We start from the raw sequence: 21723 nt of genomic DNA on the forward strand, positions 1-21723 counted from the left end.
GTTTTTAGACCTCCTCCCCTTGCCAGCGCGTTGCCCTTCCCCCAGATAAATCAGCTGGGGGAGCGGGGAGGGAGGGAAGAAAAAAGAAATAGAAAATAATAATCCCCAAACGCTCCCCGCGAAGCGATTCATAACCCCACCGTGACGGCGCGGCCGCGCGGGTGAAAGCTGTGAACGAAACCAAATGTTGAGGCGGCGCTTGCCAAGTTTCGGAGGCTGCCGGCGAAAGCGGGGGCCAGGGGCAGCCGCCAGTCCCCGTTGGGCTCCCGGCTCCGCTCAGCACCTCCCGCCGCGCACATCTGGAAAGAAAGAAGATTGCAGCTGGACACAGCTGGATGCAGCACCCCACAGAAAGAGGGGTTGGCTGGGATGTGTCCCCCCCCGCTGTCCCCCTGAGGTTTTCCCGGTGCAAAGAGGTGTCAGGTCCAGGGCACCGGCTCAGCCGTGGCTTGAGCTGAGCCTAAAACTGCCCCGGCCACCAAGAGGCACTGGTGGCCCCGGTGCAGGCGTCCCCCCCGCCCGGGGCTGTGACACCCTCGACAGGCCCCGTCTGGGCTCTCTTGGCCCCAGGTTTTGGAGTGCCAGGGGGCCAGGGAGTTACGGCAGAGGGCTGCCCGCAGCCAAGCCCTCGAGGACGGGCATCTGCCAACCCGCCCTTGGACATCTCCCAGCCTCACGCCGAGCCCCCACGGCAGCTTCCAGCACCCCGGCATTGGCACTCAAGCTTTGGGGGGGTGGATTTTCCCAGCTGAGGCACGCCGGAGGGGGAGATCCATCCAACCCTTCGAGCCACTCTCCCAAAGTGCAAAGCAACACCTTGCCCTTGCCCAGGGCTGGGAAATCCCGGCGGTGTTGCTGGAGAGGGGCTCAGCCCTCCCCGCAGCCGGCGTCGAGCCCACGTGGGCTGAAGCCGGCCCGGCTGCGGAAGAGTTAAGCCCCACTGCTCGCCCAGGTCTCAGGGGCCTCCCACTCGCCCGGCTGTGGAGTATGAATAGCTGCACTCCCCTCCGCTCCCAGCCACTCGCTTCCCTCCCTGCCTTCCCTCTCCTCCAGAGCCCCGGCATCTTCCTCCCCGGCATCCTCCGGCAGCGCCGATGCTGAGCACGGAAAGTTTCGCAGGGGCGAGAGCCCTGGGCGAGGAGTCGCTGCAGATGTGGGACCTCAACAAGCGGCTGGAAGCCTACCTGGCCCGCGTGAAATTCCTGGAGGAGGAGAATGAGGTGCTGCGAGCTGAAATCCAGAGCGCCAAGGGCAGCCCCGCCGGGGACTCGTGGCGGGCAAAGTACGAGGAGGAGCTGCGAGCCCTGAGGGATGCGCTGGATCACGCCTTCAGGGAGAAGTGCACGGCCGAGCTGGCCAGGGACAACCTCTACGAGGAGGTCCAGCAGGTGAAAAGCAGGTGCCAGAAGGAGCAAGCGGCCCGAGAAGAAGCCAAGAAGCAGCTGAACTTGAGCAGGAAGGAGCTGGAGGAGGAGAGGAGAGCGCAGATCTGGCTGAAGGAGAGAGCCGTGCAGCTGGAGAAGGAGGTGGAAGCCTTGCTGGAGGTGCACGAGGAGGAAAAAGCGGGGCTGGACCAGGAGATTGCGAGCTTCTCGCAGAGCCTGGAGACCTTCCGCTGTGCGCCGGTGGCTTTCCAGCCGGTGGAGGTGGAGGACTACTCCAAGAGACTGTCGGAGATCTGGAAAGGGGCGGTGGAGACCTACAAAACGGAGGTGTCGCAGCTGGAGGGGTCCCTCTGCCAGGCCAAGGAGAACCTCTGGAAGGCGGTGGAGGACAATCAGCAGAGCCAGCTGCAGCTGCAGCACCTGGAGAAGGACCTGGCGGGGCTCAAAGCGCGGAAGGAGATGCTGGAGGAGAGCCTGGCCCGGCAGTGGCAGGAGCAGCGCGGGGAGGCAGAGAAGTTCCAGGTGGGTGAAGGTGGTGGGGAGGTTTCTTGGGGAGGGGGAGAGTGGGGTGCTGGGGGTGCTCGGGGCAGCCACCCCCTGCAAAAGGGACGCGGGAGATGGACAGGAGGAGGCAAGATGGACGGAGTGAAGCCCAGGGCAGGGATGGACGGTGGCTCTGGATGAGCTGCAGATGGAGAGGAAGCAGGGGAGGGCGGGAGGAAGAGCGGAGCAACTCAGGGACGTCCTTGTCCCCGTCACAACAGGGACCTGGGGCCACCCTGCCGCGGGGGAGCAGCACCCAGACACCAGGTCCTCCCCCACCACCCTGCCCGGGGCCGGGGGGAAGGGCAGCCCCTGCCTGCTGCCCCCCCAGCGCTGGGGGGGAGAGGATAAACTCCAACCAACTTCACTGCAGCTGCAACCCCACAGCTGCAAAAGTAATTCAGCGGAGGGAGGTGGCGGGGCGGGGGGACGGGGCTGGACATGCCGGGGGACGGCGCAGACACCGCCCGGGGAAGGGTCCCTCTTTGTTCCAGGTCTGGGGACCGGCCATGGGCGCCGCGGAGCAGAGGGTGCCGCGGCCTCGGCTGCTCGCCCCAAAGATGCTTCTTCCTCACGTCCGGCAGCCCTGAACCCCTCCGGCATTTCCTCGCCTCCCCCTCGCTTTCCAGCCCCGCTCCCCTCCTCGCCCCCTTCTCCCCATCCTCAGCCCCCACGGTGCCAAAATCAAGTCCCGGGGACCCCCCTTCCTGCATCACTCCAAGGGGCGCTGGGTGGACACGAGAGCCAGCGGCGTGGTCCCAGGGCTGGCAGGGACAGGCGGGGTTCAGGCAGGGCTCAGGCACCCCTGAACCCCCTCCCGGTGCTGCCCGCAGCTGGCGATGGAGGCGCTGGAGCAGGAGAAGCAGAGCCTGCGGGTGCAGATCGCCCAGGTGCTGGAGGACAGGCAGCAGCTCATGCACCTCAAGATGTCCCTCAGCCTGGAAGTGGCGACCTACAGGTGAGGTCCCTGATGGGGGACAGGGCTGGGGGGGAGCAGCCGCTTCCCCCCCCCCCCCCCCGCCCGATACACCACCCTGGGGATGAATCCTGCACCGCGGGGAGCACGGGAAGGGTCTCGGGTACAAATGGGGGGTCTCGGGCGCAAGGGGGGTGTTGCGTAGGGGTAGCCCCGTGCCCCTCTTCCAGATGGCCCCAGACAAAGGCGGCTGCCAGGGGACTGGGGGGGACAATTAGCATAAGAATAGGGGCTGTCCCCGCTGAGCCGAGGGGCCTCCCCGGCAGAGCATGATGTCACCCTGCGGACACTAATCCTGGGGACGGGGGGATGGGAGGGGAGACAGGAGCGAAGGGGGGGGCAGCTCCGCTCCCCCCCTCCCACCCCGGTCCCTCCGCTGAGCTGGGACAGGGCAGTAAAACCATCCTTATCCCCTTTGTGCCTCAGTTTACCTGCAAAGCAGCCACCATAGCCCAAGGAGGGGTGTGCTGGAGTGCACTGGGTGCAGACACCCCCCTACCCTGTAGCACCCACCCTGTGGCACCCACCCCGTAGCACCCACCCCACTCCTCTCCTTGCAGGACCCTGCTGGAAGCAGAGAGCACCCGCTTACAAATGCCAGCCGGGGAGTACAAGCTGGCCAACGGTTTACGAGGTAAGGGACCCCCGGGAGCACCCCCACCGCGGCACCCCGGGGGGGTTCTGGGGATGAGGCTGAATATAGACACGAGCATTTTCCTGGCAGCGGTTCCTCGGCGCGATAGGAAGGTGCGAACAGCAGCCGGGGGGGTTCCTGGCACGGGGTTTGCAGCCGCCGCGGTGCAGATAACGGCTTATCTGCTGCTTCGCCTCTTTTTTTAATTCCTGCCCAGCACAGGGAGGGCAGGAACGGATCCGTGTGCCCCGTGGGACCGCGGACTGTTGTAAAAAGCTGAGCGTTACTTTTTTCCTCCTAAAATATACCACGGAAAGCCTGTCACCTGCACACTTGCCCCCGCAGCGGGGCCGGACTGCGGCTGCAGCCGGGCAGAGCATCATCCCTGCGCGATGCTGAATCCACGGGGACCGTCGGCATCGGCTGCTCTCGAGGGAGGAATTTCCCACATTCTGTTTACAAGTAGGAGAGGGGGCAGCGAGAGGCACCCAGGAGGTAGAGGAGGGATGGGGGAGTCGCACGAGCGGCTTTTCAGCCCGCTCACCGCGCTCCTCCTCGCTCTTTGCAGATCTCAAACTGGAGGTGAGCAGCAGCAGCAAGCTGGCACCGGCGAGCACCGAGACCAGGCGGCTGCTGCCCCGGGACCACCGTGCCAGCCCCTCCATCTTCCCCAGGGCAGAGGGGTGGGGGCAGCCAACAAAAGCTCAAAGTGACACCCTGACACCCAAAACGCAGAGCTCTGGCACCAGGGAGCTCCAGAAAATCAGCTCAGTCCTCCATGCCACGGCAGCACAGGCTGTCAGCACGGCCAGGGAGATGGGTGCCCCCAGTTGCCCCACGCCGAGCCCCCCACGGCCTGGCAAAGCCGCCCCTCCTCTCTCCCCAGAGCCCTCCAGCCCTGTGCCGCCGGAGCCGGGGAGCCCTGGGGGAGAGGGTCCTGCCTGGCCAGGGGGAGCTGAGGGGGAAATGAGCCGAGGGAAGGAGCATCCTCCACCCGGAGCTGCGGCGGAGACTGACGATGCCGGCGTGGAGCCCCCCGGAACGGCGCCTGCCCGTGGCCTGCGGTACCCAGCCCAACTGGTCAGCGAGGCGCTGGAGGATGCTCTCAAGGAAATGAAAGACGATGCTCAGCCCAAAGAAGAGCCCACGCTCAGCGCTGCGTGGGCCCCCCGGGATGCCCGTGCCCCCAGCCCCCTTCCCCCCATAGAGGTTTGCGGAGGAGCTGTCGCAGAGGGGGTCGGGGAAGGGCAAGACCTCTCCGAAGGTGCTGGGGATGGCGAAGCCCCCGAAGTGGAGGAGAGGGCTGAGGAAGCCGAGTTCCAGGCGCTGGGTGTGGAGAGCAGCGCCCTGGGGGACGGAGCTGCATCCCCGCCAGGATCGCACCCCTGCGGCATGGCTGCTTCCCCCAGCGCCGAGGCGAGCCGGGAGGAGATGGGAGCGTGGCAGGAGGAGATGCCCGCTGTGCTGAGCCCACGGGAATCAGAAGGCGTGGCTCAGGAAGAGGACACGAGTGGCCCTGGCCAGGTGGAGATGAGCTGGGAAGAGCCAGAGCAAGGGGAGGACGAGGTGGAGGCCCCAAGCACGGAGGCATCGCACCCCTCGGAGGATGAGGAGGAGGGGGAACCCCACAGCCCCTGCGGGGAGGACAGTGATGTCCAGGGTGAAGGAATGGAGGTGCGAGAAGGGGAGTCCCCACAAAGGGAGGTCGAAGCTGCTTGTGCTGTCCTCGTGGGAAGCCACCTGGTTTTGCCCATGGAAAGTCACCTGGAAGAGGACCTTGTTGATGGAGAGCAGGAAAAGCCTGAGCATCAGGAAATGCCCATGTGTGAGATGGATCTGGCTGCAGAGGAGGAAAAGGAGCAGGAAACGTGCCCAGGGGAGGAGACGTGCCCAGAGCAGGAGTCCTCAAACATCCATGAGGCCATCCCAGCAGAAGAGGCTTCGTCAGGGACTGAAGAAGATGCCGTTGGAGAGGAGGACCCAGGCACAGCAAAAGAGGGTGAGGGAGAAAAGGGAGAGGCCGGTGGGGAGGTGCTGGGAGCAGAAGATCCCTGGGCAGGAGAGGCAGCGGGACCTGAAACCCCGGGGCAGGAGAGCGGAGCCCAGGAGGAGCCTGGGGACCTGCAGGAGAACAGCTTTGTGGAGGAGGAGCTGGAGCAGGAGGAGCTGGAGCCAGAGCTGGGAGAGGAGCCCTGGGGCAGGGGGGATGATGGCAACGGGCAAAAGTCCCATCCAGAGGGTTGGGAGGTGACAGCGGGAGACGCAGAGGGGACTCTGGGGATGGAAGAGCCGTCTTGGACAGATGATGCCCCGACAAGCGCAGGAGGGCTGGAAAGTGAGGAGAGAGATGGCACATCGCCAGCAGAGCTGGAGGAAGCCCAGGAGGATGATAAAGAAGATGCTGAGAGCCAGGAGATGAGCCAGCAGCAGCCACCGCCAGAGGCTGAGCCGGCCCCGGAGCTGGCAAGGGATGAGCAGGATGGCACCGCAGGGCAGCCTGCCCCGACACCCGCAGATGTCCCTGGGCAAGGGGACAGCCAGGAGCCGGCCGAGGCTCCGGAGGAGCCGTGGGAGGTGCAGGATGAAGATGCTGATGATGAGCTTGGCTCAGAGCCGGGACAGCCGGAGAGCAGCAGCTCCGGCCCCACGGCACTCGAGCAGGCACCAGGTGATGGTGCGGAGAGAAGCGAGGAGGAGGAGGAGGAGGAGGAGGAGGATGCCGGGCGATCGGGAGAGCTGGAGCCGGCACCGGGGGTGGGCAGGAGGGTGGAGCTGGAGGACACGCTGCCGGACAGCACGCCCTTGCACCTCTACGAAGGGGAGATGCTGGCTGCGGTCGCACCCAGCCAAAACCTTTCGGAGACTGAGGAGTCCACAGAGACAGCCCCTGCATCCGAAATAGCTCCGGAGGATGAAGGATGGCTGGAAGGGAGGGACAAGCCACCAACTCCCACCGTGCCAGAGAGCCACGAAGAGGAAGCAGAGACAGAGGTAGCCCCTGTGGCAGAGGGTGTTGAGGAGGAGGAAGGTTATTTCATGGTTTCTGCTCCCAACCAAGAGGTGTCCAGCTCGGAGGAAGCTGAGATCTCCGAGGATTTTGAAGAAATTAAAGTTGAAGCAATCGAGGCCAGCAAAGATGATCTGGAAGCTCCTGGAGAAGCATCTCCAGTGCCAGAGGACGAAGGGCACTTTGAGGCGTTTGTCGGTGAAGCAGATGAAGACGTGAAGATGCCCACAGAAGAACCTGAGATGCCAAAGGATGAGGATGAGGACGATGCTGGGGGGTTTACTGCTGAGCTGGAGGAAGGTCCAGCTGCACCCGAGGCAGATCCTGGCTCCCCCGGGGCCGTGGGGCTGTTCACAGGAGGTGCTGAGGCAGCCCCGGGTGCCACCAGCTCACGTGAGGGACCAGGACACTCGGAGGATTTGGCCACGGAACTGGTTGAGGAGCTCGATGACACGGTAGAGCCGGAGAACGACGCCGGCACAGCCAAAACGCTCCCAGGCTGCGACATGGGGCTGGCAGGGCAGGAGGAGGAGGAGGAGGAAGAGGAGGAGGAGGATCCCGGCAGAGCTCACCATGACACAGCCGAGTCCATCCCTCCGGCCGGGCTCCAGGCCCGGGTGATGCCGGTTTCTCCGGTGCCGGACCGAGCGGAGCAGACAGCGGATGAGCAGCCGTTTGTGGAGGAGGAAGCTCCAGACGGTGACATCCCTCCCCCGGCCGGGGACGAGGAGCCCCCCGAGGCCGAGCCCCCGAGGCCGGGCTCTGTGCCGGAGCAGGGAGGTTTTCCAGAGCGGATTGAAGAAGGCCCAGGCGCGGCTGATCTCTCTGCCGAGGTGCCGGTGGACGTCATGAAAGACTCGGATATTTTGGAAATAGTCGAGCAAGCCCTGGAGTTCAACCAGGAGCTGGTGATGGGGGTGAGGGCGGCCGAGGGTGGGCAACGGGATCCCGGCGGGACCCAGCTCCCCCGTGACACCGGGGAAGACTCCTCGCCCGCCTCGTCCAGCGAGGAGGAGCCGACGGTGCAGGAGGCACCGGCCGACGCGGCACCGGGGACGGAAGGTCCTGTTCGGGCCGAGAACGGGCTGCACCGGGAGGCCAGCCTGGAGGACCTGGCCGAATTCACCGAGGAGGTGCCGAACGGAATCGCCGACGTGCCGCCGGCACAGGAGCTCCCCGCGGAGAGCCCAGAGCCCAGCGCGGTGCCGCCGCCGCAGCCCCTCGCTCCCGGAGCCGCCGACGCCGCCAAGCTGGCCGACGTCAGCCCACGTGGCAAGCACGGCGGGGCCGGCGCCAGCCCCGTACCGTCCGCTTTGGGGGACGACGTCTTGTGCCTCGCGCCCGACCAGCCGCCGGCGTGTCGGCTGAGAGCCGAGCAGGAGCCCTGGTCCTCGGGGGACGAGTGACGGTGGTGGAGGGGGGACCCCTCCAGTAGCCCCCTCCCTGCCAAAACCCAGCACCCTCACTTTGCCCTCCCACCCACCTAACGCTTCTCCATTTCCCGACGATTTTTAACAAGTTTGTGTGGATTTTTTGCACCCCTTTTCTGAGTGAAGAACCACCAAGCTCAGTTCCGCCCTCGCACCCCCCCTCGGCCCCCCCCGATTCGCATGCTTGCTCCGGGACCCCAGCCTCATTTTGTGCCCCTTCTGGGTGGGTTGCTGTGGCTGTATTTAATTTAAACTCCATGTTTCGCCCTCCCCTGTGACCTTCCCCCTTAAACCCCCCCCAGCTCATCTGTCCCAGCTGGAGGCTGGGGACCCCCACGCGCTGCACCCCGGGACCCAGCGCCTTGGGGCAAGGGCACCCCGGGGTCCCCAGCCCCGACCCACCGACGCTCGCGGGGCCGACCCACACCAGATGTACTCGCTGCCTCGACGTTAATTTAATAAAAGCCTCGTCCTCCCACTCGGACCCGCTGCTCTTCTCATTCCCTCGGCCTGGGGGGCTCAGGGGGGACGGGAGGGGAGGGGGCAGCAGCTCTGGGGCAAGGCTGGGGGGGCAGGACAGGGCTTGGTTGGGGGGGTTGCGCTTCCAGGAAAGCCTTCGCTCAGCACGGGCTGGGAACGGGGTCCCCAGGGCGCTGCTCCCCCATCCCCAAAGCCCCGTGGGTGCCACTCAGCGCCTGCTGGCCAGGCACTTCCCTGACCCCCGCCTGGGCTGGCTAGCAGGACAGGACAGGTTGCCAGCCCTCCCCATCCCCGTGCCAGCGCCTTCAGTGATGAGCCAGCAAAACCAGCCGCTATTCCTGCCCGGATCGGGCAGGGTGCCCAGCGCCTGGAGCTGCCGGGGCCCCCCAGCACCGCGGCAGGGACCCCATCACCCCGGCAGACGTGGCTTTGCCCCTTCTCCCAAAGGGTGTTGGGCATCGGGGTGGGGTGGGAGGGCTGCGAGGAGCCCAGGGGGGCTCAATCACCCCGTTGTGCAGCCTGGCGTGGGGATGGCGAGGGAATAACCGCATAAATCATCCTCCGGCCAGAGAATGGGCTCCTTTATGCCGGGTAAAGGGCTGAGTCACCCCGGGCAAGGGGACAAGAGGATCCGGGTGGCCACAGCATCCCTGGGGACCGACAGCCTCGCACCCACGGGTGCGCTCAGCATCGCTCCCTGGGTGCTGGGGGACGGGCCGCCCGCCTGGCTGGCCCCGCTGCTCGCCCACACGCCGGATTTAGCCCGGCCTGTCCCCCCTCTCTGCCCGGTGCCAGCGCCCGGGGATGCTCGGAGCCAGGGACCGATAAGGACCCGACGTTTATCTGCCTTCCTCTCTGCGAAGCCCCCAGCCCCCTCCCCTGCCCGAAGGCGACGGTTTCCTTTTAAGGCTAAACTCCAGCGGATCCAAACACCGTAATAAAAAAAAAAAATCACCCCTCCGATTAGTTTAATCAGGCGCCGAGCCTGCGTTCAATCAGCCCTTGGCTCGGACGCGCCCCGCCAGCGAGGCCTGGGCAGCATCAGCCCGTTGGCGGCCGATGGCAGCTCCAGTAATACCCCCCCCAGCCCCCCCCCCAGTGTCCCCCCAAAAGCGGGGCTGCCCAGGCGAGGAGGGACAGTGGCAGGATGCTGCGGAGGAGATGGCGGCCGAGCGAGGAGCTTCGCAAGGCGGGGGGTGACATTCCTCCCGAAATTAATCCACATTCCAGCCGGTGCTGACAAAGCGACAAGGGGGGACAGATGGCGGGGGGGGGGGGGGCGGGGAGGAGGATGGGATGAGGCTGCAGAGGGCTGGGGGTCACCCGGCAGGGTGGGGAGGGCTGGGGGGTGCGGGGGATGCAGCCTGGAGAGCAAAACCCCGGCGATGCTCGTCTGCAGGCGCGAGAAATGCACCAGTGAGGGTGCGTGGAGGGGACCGAGCGTGTCCCCAACAGGAGCAAATGTGTCCCCAACAGGACTGAGCGTGTCCCCAACAGGACCGAATGTGTCCCCAACAGGACCTAAACATGTCCCCGATGGGACCAAGCATGTCCCTGACAGGACCAAGCGTGTCCCCAGTGGGACCAAGTGTGTTCCTAATGGGACCAAGCGTGTCCCCAATGGGACCAAACGTGTCCCTGATGGGACCACGCATGTCCCTAACAGGACAAAGCGTGTCCCCAGCAGGACCAAACATGTCTCCAACAGGATCGAGTGTGTCCCCAACAGGACAAAATGTGTCCCTAACAGGACCAAGCATGTCCCCGATGGGACCAAGAGTGTCCCTGATGGGACCAAGCATGTCCCCAGTGGGACCAAGTATGTCCCCAATGGGACCAAACGTGTCCCTGATGGGACCAAGAGTGTCTCTGATGGGACCAAGCATGTCCCTAACAGAACCAAGCGTGTCCCCAGTGGGACCAAGAGTGTCCCTGATGGGACCAAGCATGTCCCCAGTGGGACCAAGTATGTCCCCAATGGGACCAAACGTGTCCCTGATGGGACCAAGAGCGTCTCTGATGGGACCAAGCATGTCCCTAACAGAACCAAGCGTGTCCCCAGTGGGACCAAGAGTGTCCCTGATGGGACCAAGCATGTCCCCAGTGGGACCAAGTATGTCCCCAATGGGACCAAACGTGTCCCTGATGGGACCAAGCATGTCCCTAACAGGACCAAGCGTGTCCCCAATGGGACCAAGCGTGTTCCTGATGGGTCCAAGTGTGTCCCCAGCAGGACCGAACATGTCCCCAGTGGGACTGAGCGTGCCCAGGTCCCCCCACGCTTGACCCTGGCATGAGGCCACAGCTCAGACACCCACCGGGCACCCCCCCATCAGACCAAAAGCCACCTGCCCCAACCGGAGGCTACCAAACCCCATTCCGCGCCCCCCCCGCCAGCTCCAGCCGAGCACACACAATCTGATTTTGGGGACTTCGCTGCTGTTTGGGACCGGAAAGAGAAGCGGAGGTGCCAACCCCACACCCCAACGCTGCTCGGAGGCGCGGCTGGAAGCACCGCGCTGGTGCACACGCGTGTGCAAAAGGGCGGGAGGGGTACGGGGGGGGGGGGGGGGCTGCGGTCAAGGGGTGGAGCTGCCGGGCTGGTGCTTTAAGAGCCCCCCAGAGCCCCCCGCAGCCTGGCCCCCCGCCAGCCGGGGAAGGGTTTTGTTTCCTTTAAGGCCGGACGAGAGGGGGATTTCAATAGAGCCCACACAAAAACTCCCTGTGGGGTGAGAGCCCGCGCCGGGACGGGGAGGGGGGACGAGGCGGGATGACCTCAGCGATGACTTCATTCTGCTCACAGCTCCCAAAAATCATGGGAACCTTATAAGGAAAGGACTAAAAATACAGCCAGAGGGTCACGGGCAGCCCTCGCTCCCCCTCCCCAAAATGAGCCCTTGGGGATGCTAAATACGGGCGAGCAGGAGCCACGCTGGGGCCACCGGCACCCCGAGGGGGGATACGTGGTGGGGACAATCGATGGGAACCCAAAAACCCCCACGGCAGAGGGGGGCTGGTCCCCCACACGAGACCAGGGCAGGGATGTGAGTGATGGGTGTCCCCCCCAGCAAGACATCGCCACCCCCAGTCCCTTCCCGCGACACCCCCGGGGAGGTGTGTGTGTGGGGGGGGGGACGACGGGGACTCAGCCACCCCCTCGGCCGCCCTTCACCCGGGTCAGACACCCCCCGGGAATAGCTCCTGCCAGCTATAATAAGCTCTGCCCCCCCCCCAACCCTGGTTTCAGGGGCTCGCCCAGCTGCCGGGTCATGACCCCCCCCCGGCAGCGCCGTGCCCCAGCGCCGCGACAGCTGCTGCCAAATCGGGGCAGCGCGGATGCCTGCGGCCGAGCCCCGCCAGGAATGTGCGTCTGGGGCCGTCCGTCAGCATCAGGGAGGAAAATGGGGTCCCTGGGGCGACGCACCCCCATTCCTGAGGCGATAACCCCCCCCCAGTCCCACACTCACGGCTCGCTGCAGAGCTGCCCCCAGCCCCACGCCGTTACCTCCCCAAACGCTCCTTTGCACCGGAACGGTTGGGGGAAACCGGGAGAAACGGGGCACCCACCCACCCCCCCGCTCCCCCCCAGCGCCAAGCAGCACCCCAAGAGACCCTTCCACCGCCCCAGCCCCAGCAGCGCCACGGATTGCCCCAGCCCCCGGCACAGGATGCGGCCCACGGGCACGGAGAGGGGACGTGGGGTAAGAGCGGTGCGGGAAAAGGGCCGGCGGGGGACGCAGCTCGACTTGTACCAGCACCGGCGTGGCCAGCAGGGACAGGGCTCGGCACTGGGGAGGCCGCCCCTCGGTTCCTGGGTTCAGTTTTGGGCCCCTCACCCCAAAAAGGCCATTGAATGACTCGAGCGTGGCCAGAGAAGGGCAACGGAGCTGGGGCAGGGTCTGGAGCACAGGTCTGCTGGGGAGCGGCTGGGGGAACTGGGGGGGTTCAGTCTGGAGAAGAGGAGGCTGAGGGGAGACCTCCTGGCCCTCTGCAACTCCCTGCCAGGAGGGGGCAGAGAGGGGGGGTGAGTCTCTGGAGCCAAGGCCCCAGCGCCAGGCCCCGAGGGAATGGCCTCAAGCTGCCCAGGGCAGGGTCAGGCTGGCTCTGAGGAAGGATTTCTGTGCAGAAGGGGCTGTTGGGCGTTGGAATGGGCTGCCCAGGGCAGGGGGGAGTCCCCGGGATCCCTGGGGGGGTTGAAGAGTCGGGCTGAGCCAGCGCTGAGGGATCTGGGGGAGTTGGGAACGGTCAGGGGGAGGGTCATGGCTGGGCTGGAGGAGCTTCAGGGGCTTTTCCAGCCCTGGTGAGTCTGGGATTCGAATTCTGTGACTGGCACCCCACACGTGCCTCAGTTTCCCTTCTCATCCAGCCGCAAGAGGAAAAGACCTGAGGCAACGATGGGGGAGACTGGAATCCCTCCCCAGGGCACCCCACCAGGCCGGGGCACCCGGCTGCACCCACTCCACGTGAGCCGTGGGGCACCTGGGACGGGGAACAGCGGGCCAGGAGGTGACTCAGCCCCGGACGCGGCCACCGGAGGAAGCGCCGACAAAGCAGCTCCTTCCTCGCGGCACAGCCGGTCCCCGGCACGCAGGTGGCACCGGGACAAACAGGGATGTGTGTGTGTGTCCCCCGCCCTACCCTGGGGTTTCTGGGGTCAGATCTGACCCTTGGGGCTAAACCTGCCACGGACAAACAGGGCTGAGCCCCCGTGGGTCCAGACCCGGTGCCCACTGGAGGTTTGGGGCACGGTGCCAGGCAAGGGACCCGCCGCTGGGGCAGGATGTGACCGTGGCCAGCCCTGAGTCACCACCAGCAGCTGGTGCCGGATCTGGCCTCGGGAAGGGGCAGGAAGGTCCCTCGGCTCCAGCGCTCCTTGCCCCAGAAATCATCCGCAGCATGGCCGGGGACCCCCTGCCCAGTGTGGGGACAGCATGCCCAGTTTGGGGAACCCCTGCCTGGTTTGAGGACCCCCTGCCCAGTTTGGGGAACCTGTGCCCAGTTTGGGGAAGCCCTGCCTGGTTTGAGGACCCCCTGCCCAGTTTGGGGAACCTGTGCCCAGTTTGGGGAACCCCATGCCCAGTTTGGGGAACCCCTGCCTGCTTTGAGGACCACCTGCCCAGTTTGGGGAACCTGTGCCCAGTTTGGGGAACCCCATGCCCAGTTTGGGGAACCCCTGCCTGGTTTGAGGACCCCCTGCCCAGTTTGGGGAACCTGTGCCCAGTTTGGGGAACCCCTGCCCAGTTTGGGGACTGCATGCCCAGTCTGGGGACCCCATGTCAGACCCCACTCCCAGCCTCTCCCCGTCCATCACCCCACGGCAGCAGCTTCTCTCAGGAATTCGGACCAAATTCCCCCCCCCCCGCCCCGGGCAGGTGGGATGGGGGTCGCTGAAACCCCAGCGGGGCGACAACTGCCCGGCGGGGTTGGGTTTCAGGGTGGGGGGAGGAGATTTATCACCTCCAGGCTTGTGGGACCCCCCCCGGCATTGCCTGGGGGTGCTGCTGCCACCCCCCCAGCACGGCGCTGGGGAAGGGGGGGGGGTGTCAGGGCAGCCCCCCGGGAGCCGGAGAGGGGCTCGGCTGCTTGCCCAAACATGGCCAGTGATTTTGGAGGCCGACACTGGAGCTGGCCACTGAGGGGGGGGCCCTAAACCCCACCACGACCCCGCAGCACACCCCCAGTGCCTTCCTCCTCCTCCTCCTCCTCCTCCTCTCAGGGGTTTATTCCTTTCTGATCATGCCCCCCCTCTCCCCAGGCACCCCTGGCTGGGCCCTGGGCTGCCCCAGGGCAGGACTGAGCCCAAAGTCACCCAGGGGGGACATCGCTGCCTGGCACGGGGGGGTGATAACCAGTGGTGCCCCCCCCAAGCCCCCCAAAACCAGCCAAGCCCAGGAAGGCAACACCCCACAGCACGGTGGTTCCTGATGGCTCCTGGCAGCCCCCAGCCTCCACAAAAACGGGGACGGGGCCCCCCAAACCCCTCCTTGCTGCTGACCCCCCCCCAAAAAAATAAAAAGTCTATTTAGGGAGGGGGGGGACACACACACACAACCAGGCGTCTCCCCAGAAAGGCTCCCGGCTGGGGGCGCGGTCGGGCAGGTCCAGAACGCCCCCAAAGGCGTCCCCCGTTGGGGGGCACCGCAGGAGAGGGCCGGACACCCCCCCCCGCCCCGCCCCGGGGTGTTGGTGCCGCGGGATCGGGCCCCGCCGGCGGGATCGGGCCCTCCGCGCCCCGCAGCGCCCCCTGCAGGCCGGCCGCGGCGCCCGGCATTCCCCCTCTTTCTTCTGATTGGCCACTCCGATCCAACCAATGAGAAAGGAGGTGTCGGCCGGGGAGGCGGACCCGACAGATATCGCAGCCAATCGGAAGCCTCTGAAGCGCTCCTCCCTCTCCGAACCGGCCCGGAAGAGTCGACAACCAATAAGAGTAGGGGACGGGGAGAGGGGGCGTGGCGGAGGGCGGGGTGCTGATGGTGGCGCTGCCAATGGGCGCGGCGCGAGGGGCGGAGGGGGAGGGCCCCGCGGGGCCGCTCTCAGCCAATGGAGAGCGCGGGGGGCGTGTCCCCGGCTTCCAGAGAGTTCGGAGACGGGAGCGGAGCGGCGGCGGCGGCGGTGAGTGGGGGCGGCCCCGGCCGCGGCCCCCCCGGGCCCCCCGGCCCCGACACCGCGTTCCTGCCCGCCCGCGGCGGCGGGGACCGGCCCGGGCCTGGCGGGGGGGCGCACGGACGGCGGGGCCCGGTGCCGGGGCCTGTCAGCAGAGGGGACCCTGACACGGCCCGGGGGGGGGCCCGGTGCCCCCCGTGAGGCCTCGCTTCGGGGGCACCCGGTGCTGTGGGGGCCGTGCCCCGCGGGGGTCGGCTTTAGGGGGGTGTCCCCGCGCTGTCCCGTCCTGGGCACCGGGATGTCACATCACCCCGGCTCCCCCCGCTCCCCCCTCCCCTCCACTCCCCCGGCGCAGCGAGGCGGGGTATCCCCCCCCCCATCCCCATCCCCCAGCGGGGGAGCCGGGGGGGGGCTCGGGGGTGCCCGGGCGGGAGGTGACACCAGCCCCGAAGTCCCCGGGTTGGTTCTGGGGAGGCTGGTCCCCGCGGGACGGATCCACGCCTGGCCCCGGGGGGGGAGCCGCCAGCCCCGGCGTGTCGGGGCCGGGGGGGGACACCCATGCCACGGCGTTTCTCAAGAGGAGCCACTTATTTACCTCCTGCCAGAGGAGCCCGGAGCGGGACAGGGCTGCGGGAGGGCGGGCGCCTTTCCCCCCGCGTCCCTCATTTCCCCGTGTCGCAAGATAAATACGTCCACGCCCCGCGTGGGGCTTATCGGCTCCCGGCACATTGCCCGGTGTGGGTGGGGGGAGAGCGGCGGGGCCGTGGGCCGGGGGAGCCTCCGCCACCCCGCGGGATGCTGCTGCTGTGGGGAAACTGAGGCAGGGCGGTGCGAGCCGGGAGGAAAACGGGGATAAAATCCTTCGGTGAGTCCCACGGGTGGGGGGTGCCGGGCCGGGGAAGGGTCTGATGGGATGGGGAAGGGTCCCGGCTGGGGGTTCACGTCTTTTTTGTTTTCCCCTCGCAGCACGTCGACAGCGAAAAAAATGGTGAAGGAGACGGGATACTACGACCTGCTGGGCGTGCGGCCGGGAGCCAGCCTGGATGAGATCAAGCGGGCGTACCGGCGCCTGGCGCTGCGCTACCACCCCGACAAGAACCCCAGCGAGGGCGAGCGGGTAGGTACAGCCCCCCCCGGCCCCCCTCGCCTGACTCGCTTTCCCCTCGTCTCACCCTCTTTTCCCGCCTTTCCCCCAGTTCAAGCAGATCTCCCAAGCCTACGAGGTGCTGTCGGACGCCCACAAACGGGCGCTCTACGACCGAGGCGGGGAGCGGGCCATGAAGGAGGGCGGCCTGGGCAACCGAGGAGGGAGCAGCGGTTTCGGCTCCCCCATGGACATCTTCGACCTCTTTTTTGGCGGTGGAGTGCGGATGCGTGGCCGGGCAGACAGGCGAGGTACCAGGGACCCACCGGGTGCTGGCTCAGGGTGGTGGTGGGGGTGCCAGGATCTGGTCGGTGGCCCGCGGGCCACCTCCCTCCCCGCAGCGCGCAGCCCGACGCGTTACCTCGTCATCCCCATTACTTTCTCCATCTGCCCCTCTTCAAAGGGCCCTTCCCTGTCCCTGTCCCAGCTTTTCCCCTGCTGTCCCCGGGGCTGGGGCTGAGTCAGCCCAGCGCTGCCCTCGGCTCCCCGCGAGCCCCGGGGGAGGCTGCAGCGAGACGCGAGGGCGTGCAGGGCTGCTCCGGTGACTCTACGGATGCTTTTGGCCTGGGTCACGGGGAGAAGGTGACTCGCCACGGCGTTTCTTGCTGAAGTGGCACGATTTAATAGCAGGGCAATTTAAGAGGCCAAGGGGAGCGTCTCGGCGACTTCAGGTAGAGCCTCTTGGGCTGGGTTGAGGTGATTAAGCAGTTGGAGGGTGGCAGAGCGCTGTGCCCGTGCTGAGGACACGGGGCTGCCCCGGGGCAGCTGACAGGATCCTTGGAGACGTGAGGATCCAAGGAATAAGCGCCAAGACAAGAGGGAACAGCTTCAGGTTGCACCAGGGAAGGTTTAGCTTGGATGTTAGGAAGGATTTCTGTGCAGAAGGGGCTGTTGGGCGTTGGAATGGGCTGCCCAGGGCAGGGGGGAGTCCCCGGGATCCCTGGGGGGGTTGAAGAGTCGGGCTGAGCCAGCGCTGAGGGATCTGGGGGAGTTGGGAAGGGTCAGGGGGAGGGTCATGGTTGGGCTGGAGGAGCTTCAGGGGCTTTTCCAACCCCGAGGATTCTGTGAGGAGATTGCTGCTCAAGGCTCTTCCAAGCCCTCACGCTCCGCTTCAGGCTGTTTCTGTTCCCGTTTCCACCATCCCTGTGGACGAGGCGGGTCTGGCTCTGGAGAGAAGCTGCTGGTCGTGGTTCCCCGCGGGGACCCGGCGCCGCTGAGCCAGGTTCTTTCCTTCCATCCATCCATCCAGGGAAGACGGTGGTTCACCAGCTCTCGGTGTCGCTGGAGGACCTTTACAACGGCACCACGCGCAAGCTGTCCCTGCAGAAGAACATCATCTGCAGGAAATGTGGAGGTGAGGGCCGCGGCGGCCGGGCCGTGGGGCACCCAGGGGTCCTCCCCACCTGCTCACCCCTCTCTGCTTCCCCTCGCCGCAGGCTGTGGGGTGCGGGAGGGCGCCCAGAGGAGATGCCCCAAGTGCCACGGCTCGGGCATGGAGGTTCGGATCCACCAGTTGGGGCCCAGTATGATCCAGCAGATCCAGACGGTGTGTTCCCAGTGCCAGGGGCAGGGCGAGTGGATCCGGCCTCGGGACTGCTGCCTCACCTGCAACGGCCGCAAGGTCGTGAGGGAGAAGAAGATCCTCAGCGTTCACCTGGATAAAGGTAAGAAGGGGCCTTCTGGGGAGGGGGGGGAGCCCCCCAAAACTAGCCCCTGAGCTCAGGACTGTCCCCACGCACCCCCCAGGTATGAAGGATGGGCAGAAAATCACCTTCCACGAGGAAGGGGACCAGGTTCCCGGCCTGGAACCCGGGGACATCATCATCGTCCTGGATCAGAAGGAACACCCCGTTTTCCGACGCAGCGGTGACGACCTCATCGTTAAGAGGGAGATCAGCCTGGCAGACGCCCTGTGCGGCTGCCGACAGGTCATCCGCACCCTGGACAACAGGACCCTGCTCATCTCCTCCCAGCCAGGTCAGGGGGGGCTCCGGGGTACCCCACAAAGAGCCTAGGGGGTGGTGGGATGTTGCTGGGTGCAGCGAGGTGACGCTGATCTCCGTCTCAGGTGACGTTATCCGACCCGGGGACCTGAAGTGTGTCCCCAACGAGGGGATGCCCGTTTACAGGAGCCCCTTCCAGAAGGGAAAACTCATCCTGCAGTTCCAGGTGAGGAGCTGGGGTCCCCCATTCCTGGGCATCCTCCTGATCCCGAGGGTCCCGTATCCCTGGAATCCCCCTGATCCCAGGGGTCCCACATCCCTGGAGTCCCTCATTCCTGGGAATCCTCTTCCCAGGGGTCGCACATTCCTGGAATCCCCCAGTCATGGGGATCCCCCATTCCTGAGAATCCCTTATTCCTGGGTCCCACATCCCTGGATCTCCCGTTCCTGGGAATCCCCATCCCGGGGGTCCCACATTCCTGGAATACCCCAGTTGTGGGGATCCCCCATTCTTGGGAATCCCTTATTCTTGGGCTCCCACATCCCTGGAGTCCCTAATTCCTGGGAATCCCCAATCCTGGCAGTCCTGCATCCCTGGAGTCCCCTAATCGTGCTGGTCCCCCATCCCTGGAGTCCCCCATTCCTGCAAATCCCTATCCTGGGGGTCCCACATTCCGGGAACCCCTCATTCCTGGGCATCCCTCATCCCTGGAGTCCCTCATTCTTGAGAATCCCTCATCTTGGGAGTCCCCCATTCCTGGGCATCCCTCATCCCTGGATTCCCCATTTCCTGGGAATCCCCCATTTTGGGGACCCCACATCCTTGGGGGGTCCCCCATTCCTGGGCATCCCTCATCCCTGGAGTCCCCATTTCCTGGGAATCCCCCATTTTGGGGGTCCCACATCCTTGGGGGGGTCCCCCATTCCTGGGCATCCCTCATCCCTGGAGTCCCTCATTCTTGAGAATCCCTCATCTCGGGGGTCCCTCATCCCTGGAGTCCCCCAATCGTGGAGGGCCCCCGATTCCTGGGAATCCCCCATCCCTGGAGTCCCTCATTCCCGGGAATCCTCATCCTTGGGGGTCGCACATCGCTGGCATCCCCCATCCCACGTTTCCATCTCCGTTCTCCGGCCGCAGGTGAAGTTCCCGGAGCCGGGCTGGCTCCCCCCCGAGCGCCTGCGCCAGCTCCAGGCCTTCTTCCCGCCGCAGGAGGAGGTGATGGCCACCGAGGAGACGGAGGAGGTGGAACTCAGCGACTACGCGGCCCCCGGCGGCTCGGCCCGGCGGCCCTACGCCGGCGAAGCGTACCACGAAGACGACTTCGAGGACGGCGTCCGCCAACACGTCCAGTGCCAGACCTCGTAGCTGAGGGGTGGGGGGGGCCCGTAGCTTCTTCCCACCCCCCCACCTCGCCCTCTCCCCTTCCTCCTTTCCCTTTCCCGCCGCGGGGGGGGGGGGGCTCAGGCAGGGCCGGGGGGGGGCTGCGGAGAGCCGTCGCGTTCAGGGATGTACATAGGTCGCCTCTCCGACAGCACGTCACCTCCCTCGACACCCCCCCTCGGGGAGCCAGGCCTGTTTGGGGGGGCCCCCCCCCCCCCACGGTCTCCCCGCTCCTGCCCCTTCCTCTCCACCGCGGGGGGGATGAGGCCCCTCGATGACCTGCCCTGGAGGGGGGGGGGACACACACAAAATCCTGGCTCCGCCTGCCAGTGGGCTCAGTGGCCACATCCAGCCGTTGCCAGCCCAGCGGGGACATCCCCCACCCGGACTGATGATGATGATGATGATGATGATGAAGAAGGAAGGTGGGGGGGCACGGGGGGGGTGGTGGTGGCCTCACCACCTGCCTCAGTTTCCCCATCTGTGAACTGCTGGGGGCAAAACCTCCCTGACAGCTTTTTTTTTTTTTTCGGGCGAGGCCGGGAGGTGCCACCGGGGTCCCCGTCACTGCCCCAGGGCCCCCCCTGTGCCCCCACGCTGCGGGGGGGTCACCACCACGCCCCCCCCCCTCCCTTGCTTTGCCCATTTCTTTCCTTGCTGGAGCCTGGGTCGGGCCTGGGGAGCGGAGGGGGTTTCTTTTTTCTCTTTGCACAGAAGGGGGTTCGGGGAGGGGGGCAGGGGGGAGACGGGTCCCTTTAATTTATTTTTAGATGAATTTTAATTTTTTTTTTTTTTTTTTTTTTGTGGGAAGGGGGGAGGACTTTGTACATGGCATTAAAAGCAAATCCCAAGTGGCAGCGGGTGCGTGTTCCTGGGGCGCGGGCGGTGACTCCCCCGCTTTGATCTCCCGGGTGTGCCTCAGTTTCCCCAACTTTGCGCAACAGGGAGGGGACCCGCAGGGTTCAACTGGAGCCAGGCGCCCCCCCCGCCCCCCCATCTTACCCTCCCTGCCCCCCATATTTCACCAGCCCCTTAGCCTGACCCCCCCAGACAATCTCAGACCCTCTGCGTCGCCTCTGATACCCCCCCAACCTTATTTAGTGTGTGTGTCCCCCCCCCGGTTATTTCCCCCCTGGACCTTTCAGCACCTCAAAAGGGAGGCAGCCCCCCCCCCCCCAATCCAAAAAAGCCCCCCCTCAGTCCCGTCCCTCCCGTCCCCCCCCCCACCTTTCAGCCTGCACTCGCCCCATGGGAGTGGGGGGGGGCTGCACTATGGGGCAGAACCCCAAAAAAAACACGGGGGGGGGGGTCATGCACCCCATAAAACACCCCATGTCACCTCCAGACCCCCCCCCCCTCACCCCGTTATTTCTCTCCTGCACCTTTTACATCAGCTCAGCACCGCATGAAGGGAGGCAGCCCCCCCCCCAAAAAAAAAAAATCAGTGTGTCCCCCCCCCCTTTCAGCCTGCACTCGCCCCATGGGAATGGGGGGGCTGCGCTATGGGGCAGAAACGGGAGAAAACACAAAAAAAAACCTACCGGGGGGGTCATGCACCCCATAAAACACCCCCTGTCCCCCCCCTCCAGACACACACACACCCCCCCCCCCCCCCCCGTTATTTCCTTCCTGGACCTTTCGCATCAGCTCGGCACCTCAGGAGGGAGACAGCCCCCCCCCCCAAAAAAAAAAAAAAAAAAATCCCCCCTCATTTTTCAGCCTGCACTCACCCCATGGGAGTGGGGGGGCTGCGCTATAGGGCAGAGCCGGGGGGGGGATCCCCGAAAAAAACACCGGGGGGGGGGGTCAAGCACCCCATAACCCCCCCCGTTACTCAAGGCACACCCCCCCCGCAATAGGATGGGGGTGAAACCCCACAGCCCCTCGGCTGGAGGGGGGGGGGGCTGCAGCCGGACACCCCCCCCGCCGCCCCCCCCCCATGGTGGAAAGAGTCCGGCGCCAGATGAGGCTTGGGGGGGGGGGGGGGGGGGGGGAGGAGGAAGCAGAGAACAATGCTGGCCGGCCGCCAGGGGCGGGGGGGGGAACGGCGCGGGGGGGGGCTCCCCATGGCCCCCAGCCCGGAGAGCAGCGGGGTAAGGGGAGGGGGTGACACACACCCCCCCCCCAAAAAAAAAAAAAAAAAAAAAGTCTGCCTGTCCCCTCCCTGAGCTGGTGGCGGGTTTGGGGAGCCCCCCCC

General features: G+C 65.9%; 2 protein-coding genes across 2 annotated transcripts; both read left to right on the forward strand.

Annotated features, from left to right (window-relative positions):
• The first annotated feature begins 1033 nt into the window (after window positions 1-1033).
• NES (nestin) lies at window positions 1034-8459 on the forward strand. Its single transcript, XM_074929144.1, has 4 exons — window positions 1034-1907; window positions 2762-2886; window positions 3465-3538; window positions 4107-8459. Exons 1-4 carry the CDS (start codon window positions 1095-1097, stop codon window positions 7949-7951), a joined length of 4857 nt encoding a protein of 1618 aa, XP_074785245.1. The 5' UTR covers window positions 1034-1094; the 3' UTR covers window positions 7952-8459.
• Window positions 8460-15034: 6575 nt separating this feature from the next.
• On the forward strand, window positions 15035-20240 carry LOC141971705 (dnaJ homolog subfamily A member 1-like). The gene is made up of 8 exons (XM_074929234.1): window positions 15035-15067; window positions 16025-16175; window positions 16255-16453; window positions 17452-17556; window positions 17639-17866; window positions 17949-18179; window positions 18271-18371; window positions 19284-20240. Exons 2-8 carry the CDS (start codon window positions 16044-16046, stop codon window positions 19509-19511), a joined length of 1224 nt encoding a protein of 407 aa, XP_074785335.1. The 5' UTR covers window positions 15035-15067; window positions 16025-16043; the 3' UTR covers window positions 19512-20240.
• Window positions 20241-21723: the final 1483 nt, after the last annotated feature.

This window comes from Athene noctua, chromosome 29 (assembly GCF_965140245.1).
Source record: "Athene noctua chromosome 29, bAthNoc1.hap1.1, whole genome shotgun sequence".
NCBI classification, from domain to species: domain Eukaryota; kingdom Metazoa; phylum Chordata; class Aves; order Strigiformes; family Strigidae; genus Athene; species Athene noctua.

Excerpts from the sequence above, each read along its gene's own strand:
- NES (XM_074929144.1), top strand. The coding sequence starts at position 1,095 with ATGCTGAGCACGGAAAGTTTCGCAGGGGCGAGAGCCCTGGGCGAGGAG. Across the intron at positions 2,887-3,464 it reads CTGGAAGTGGCGACCTACAG|GACCCTGCTGGAAGCAGAGA; the intron begins GTGAGGTCCCTG and ends CTCTCCTTGCAG. Across the intron at positions 3,539-4,106 it reads GCTGGCCAACGGTTTACGAG|ATCTCAAACTGGAGGTGAGC; the intron begins GTAAGGGACCCC and ends CGCTCTTTGCAG.
- LOC141971705 (XM_074929234.1), top strand. The coding sequence starts at position 16,044 with ATGGTGAAGGAGACGGGATACTACGACCTGCTGGGCGTGCGGCCGGGA. Across the intron at positions 16,454-17,451 it reads TGGCCGGGCAGACAGGCGAG|GGAAGACGGTGGTTCACCAG; the intron begins GTACCAGGGACC and ends CCATCCATCCAG. Across the intron at positions 18,372-19,283 it reads AACTCATCCTGCAGTTCCAG|GTGAAGTTCCCGGAGCCGGG; the intron begins GTGAGGAGCTGG and ends CTCCGGCCGCAG.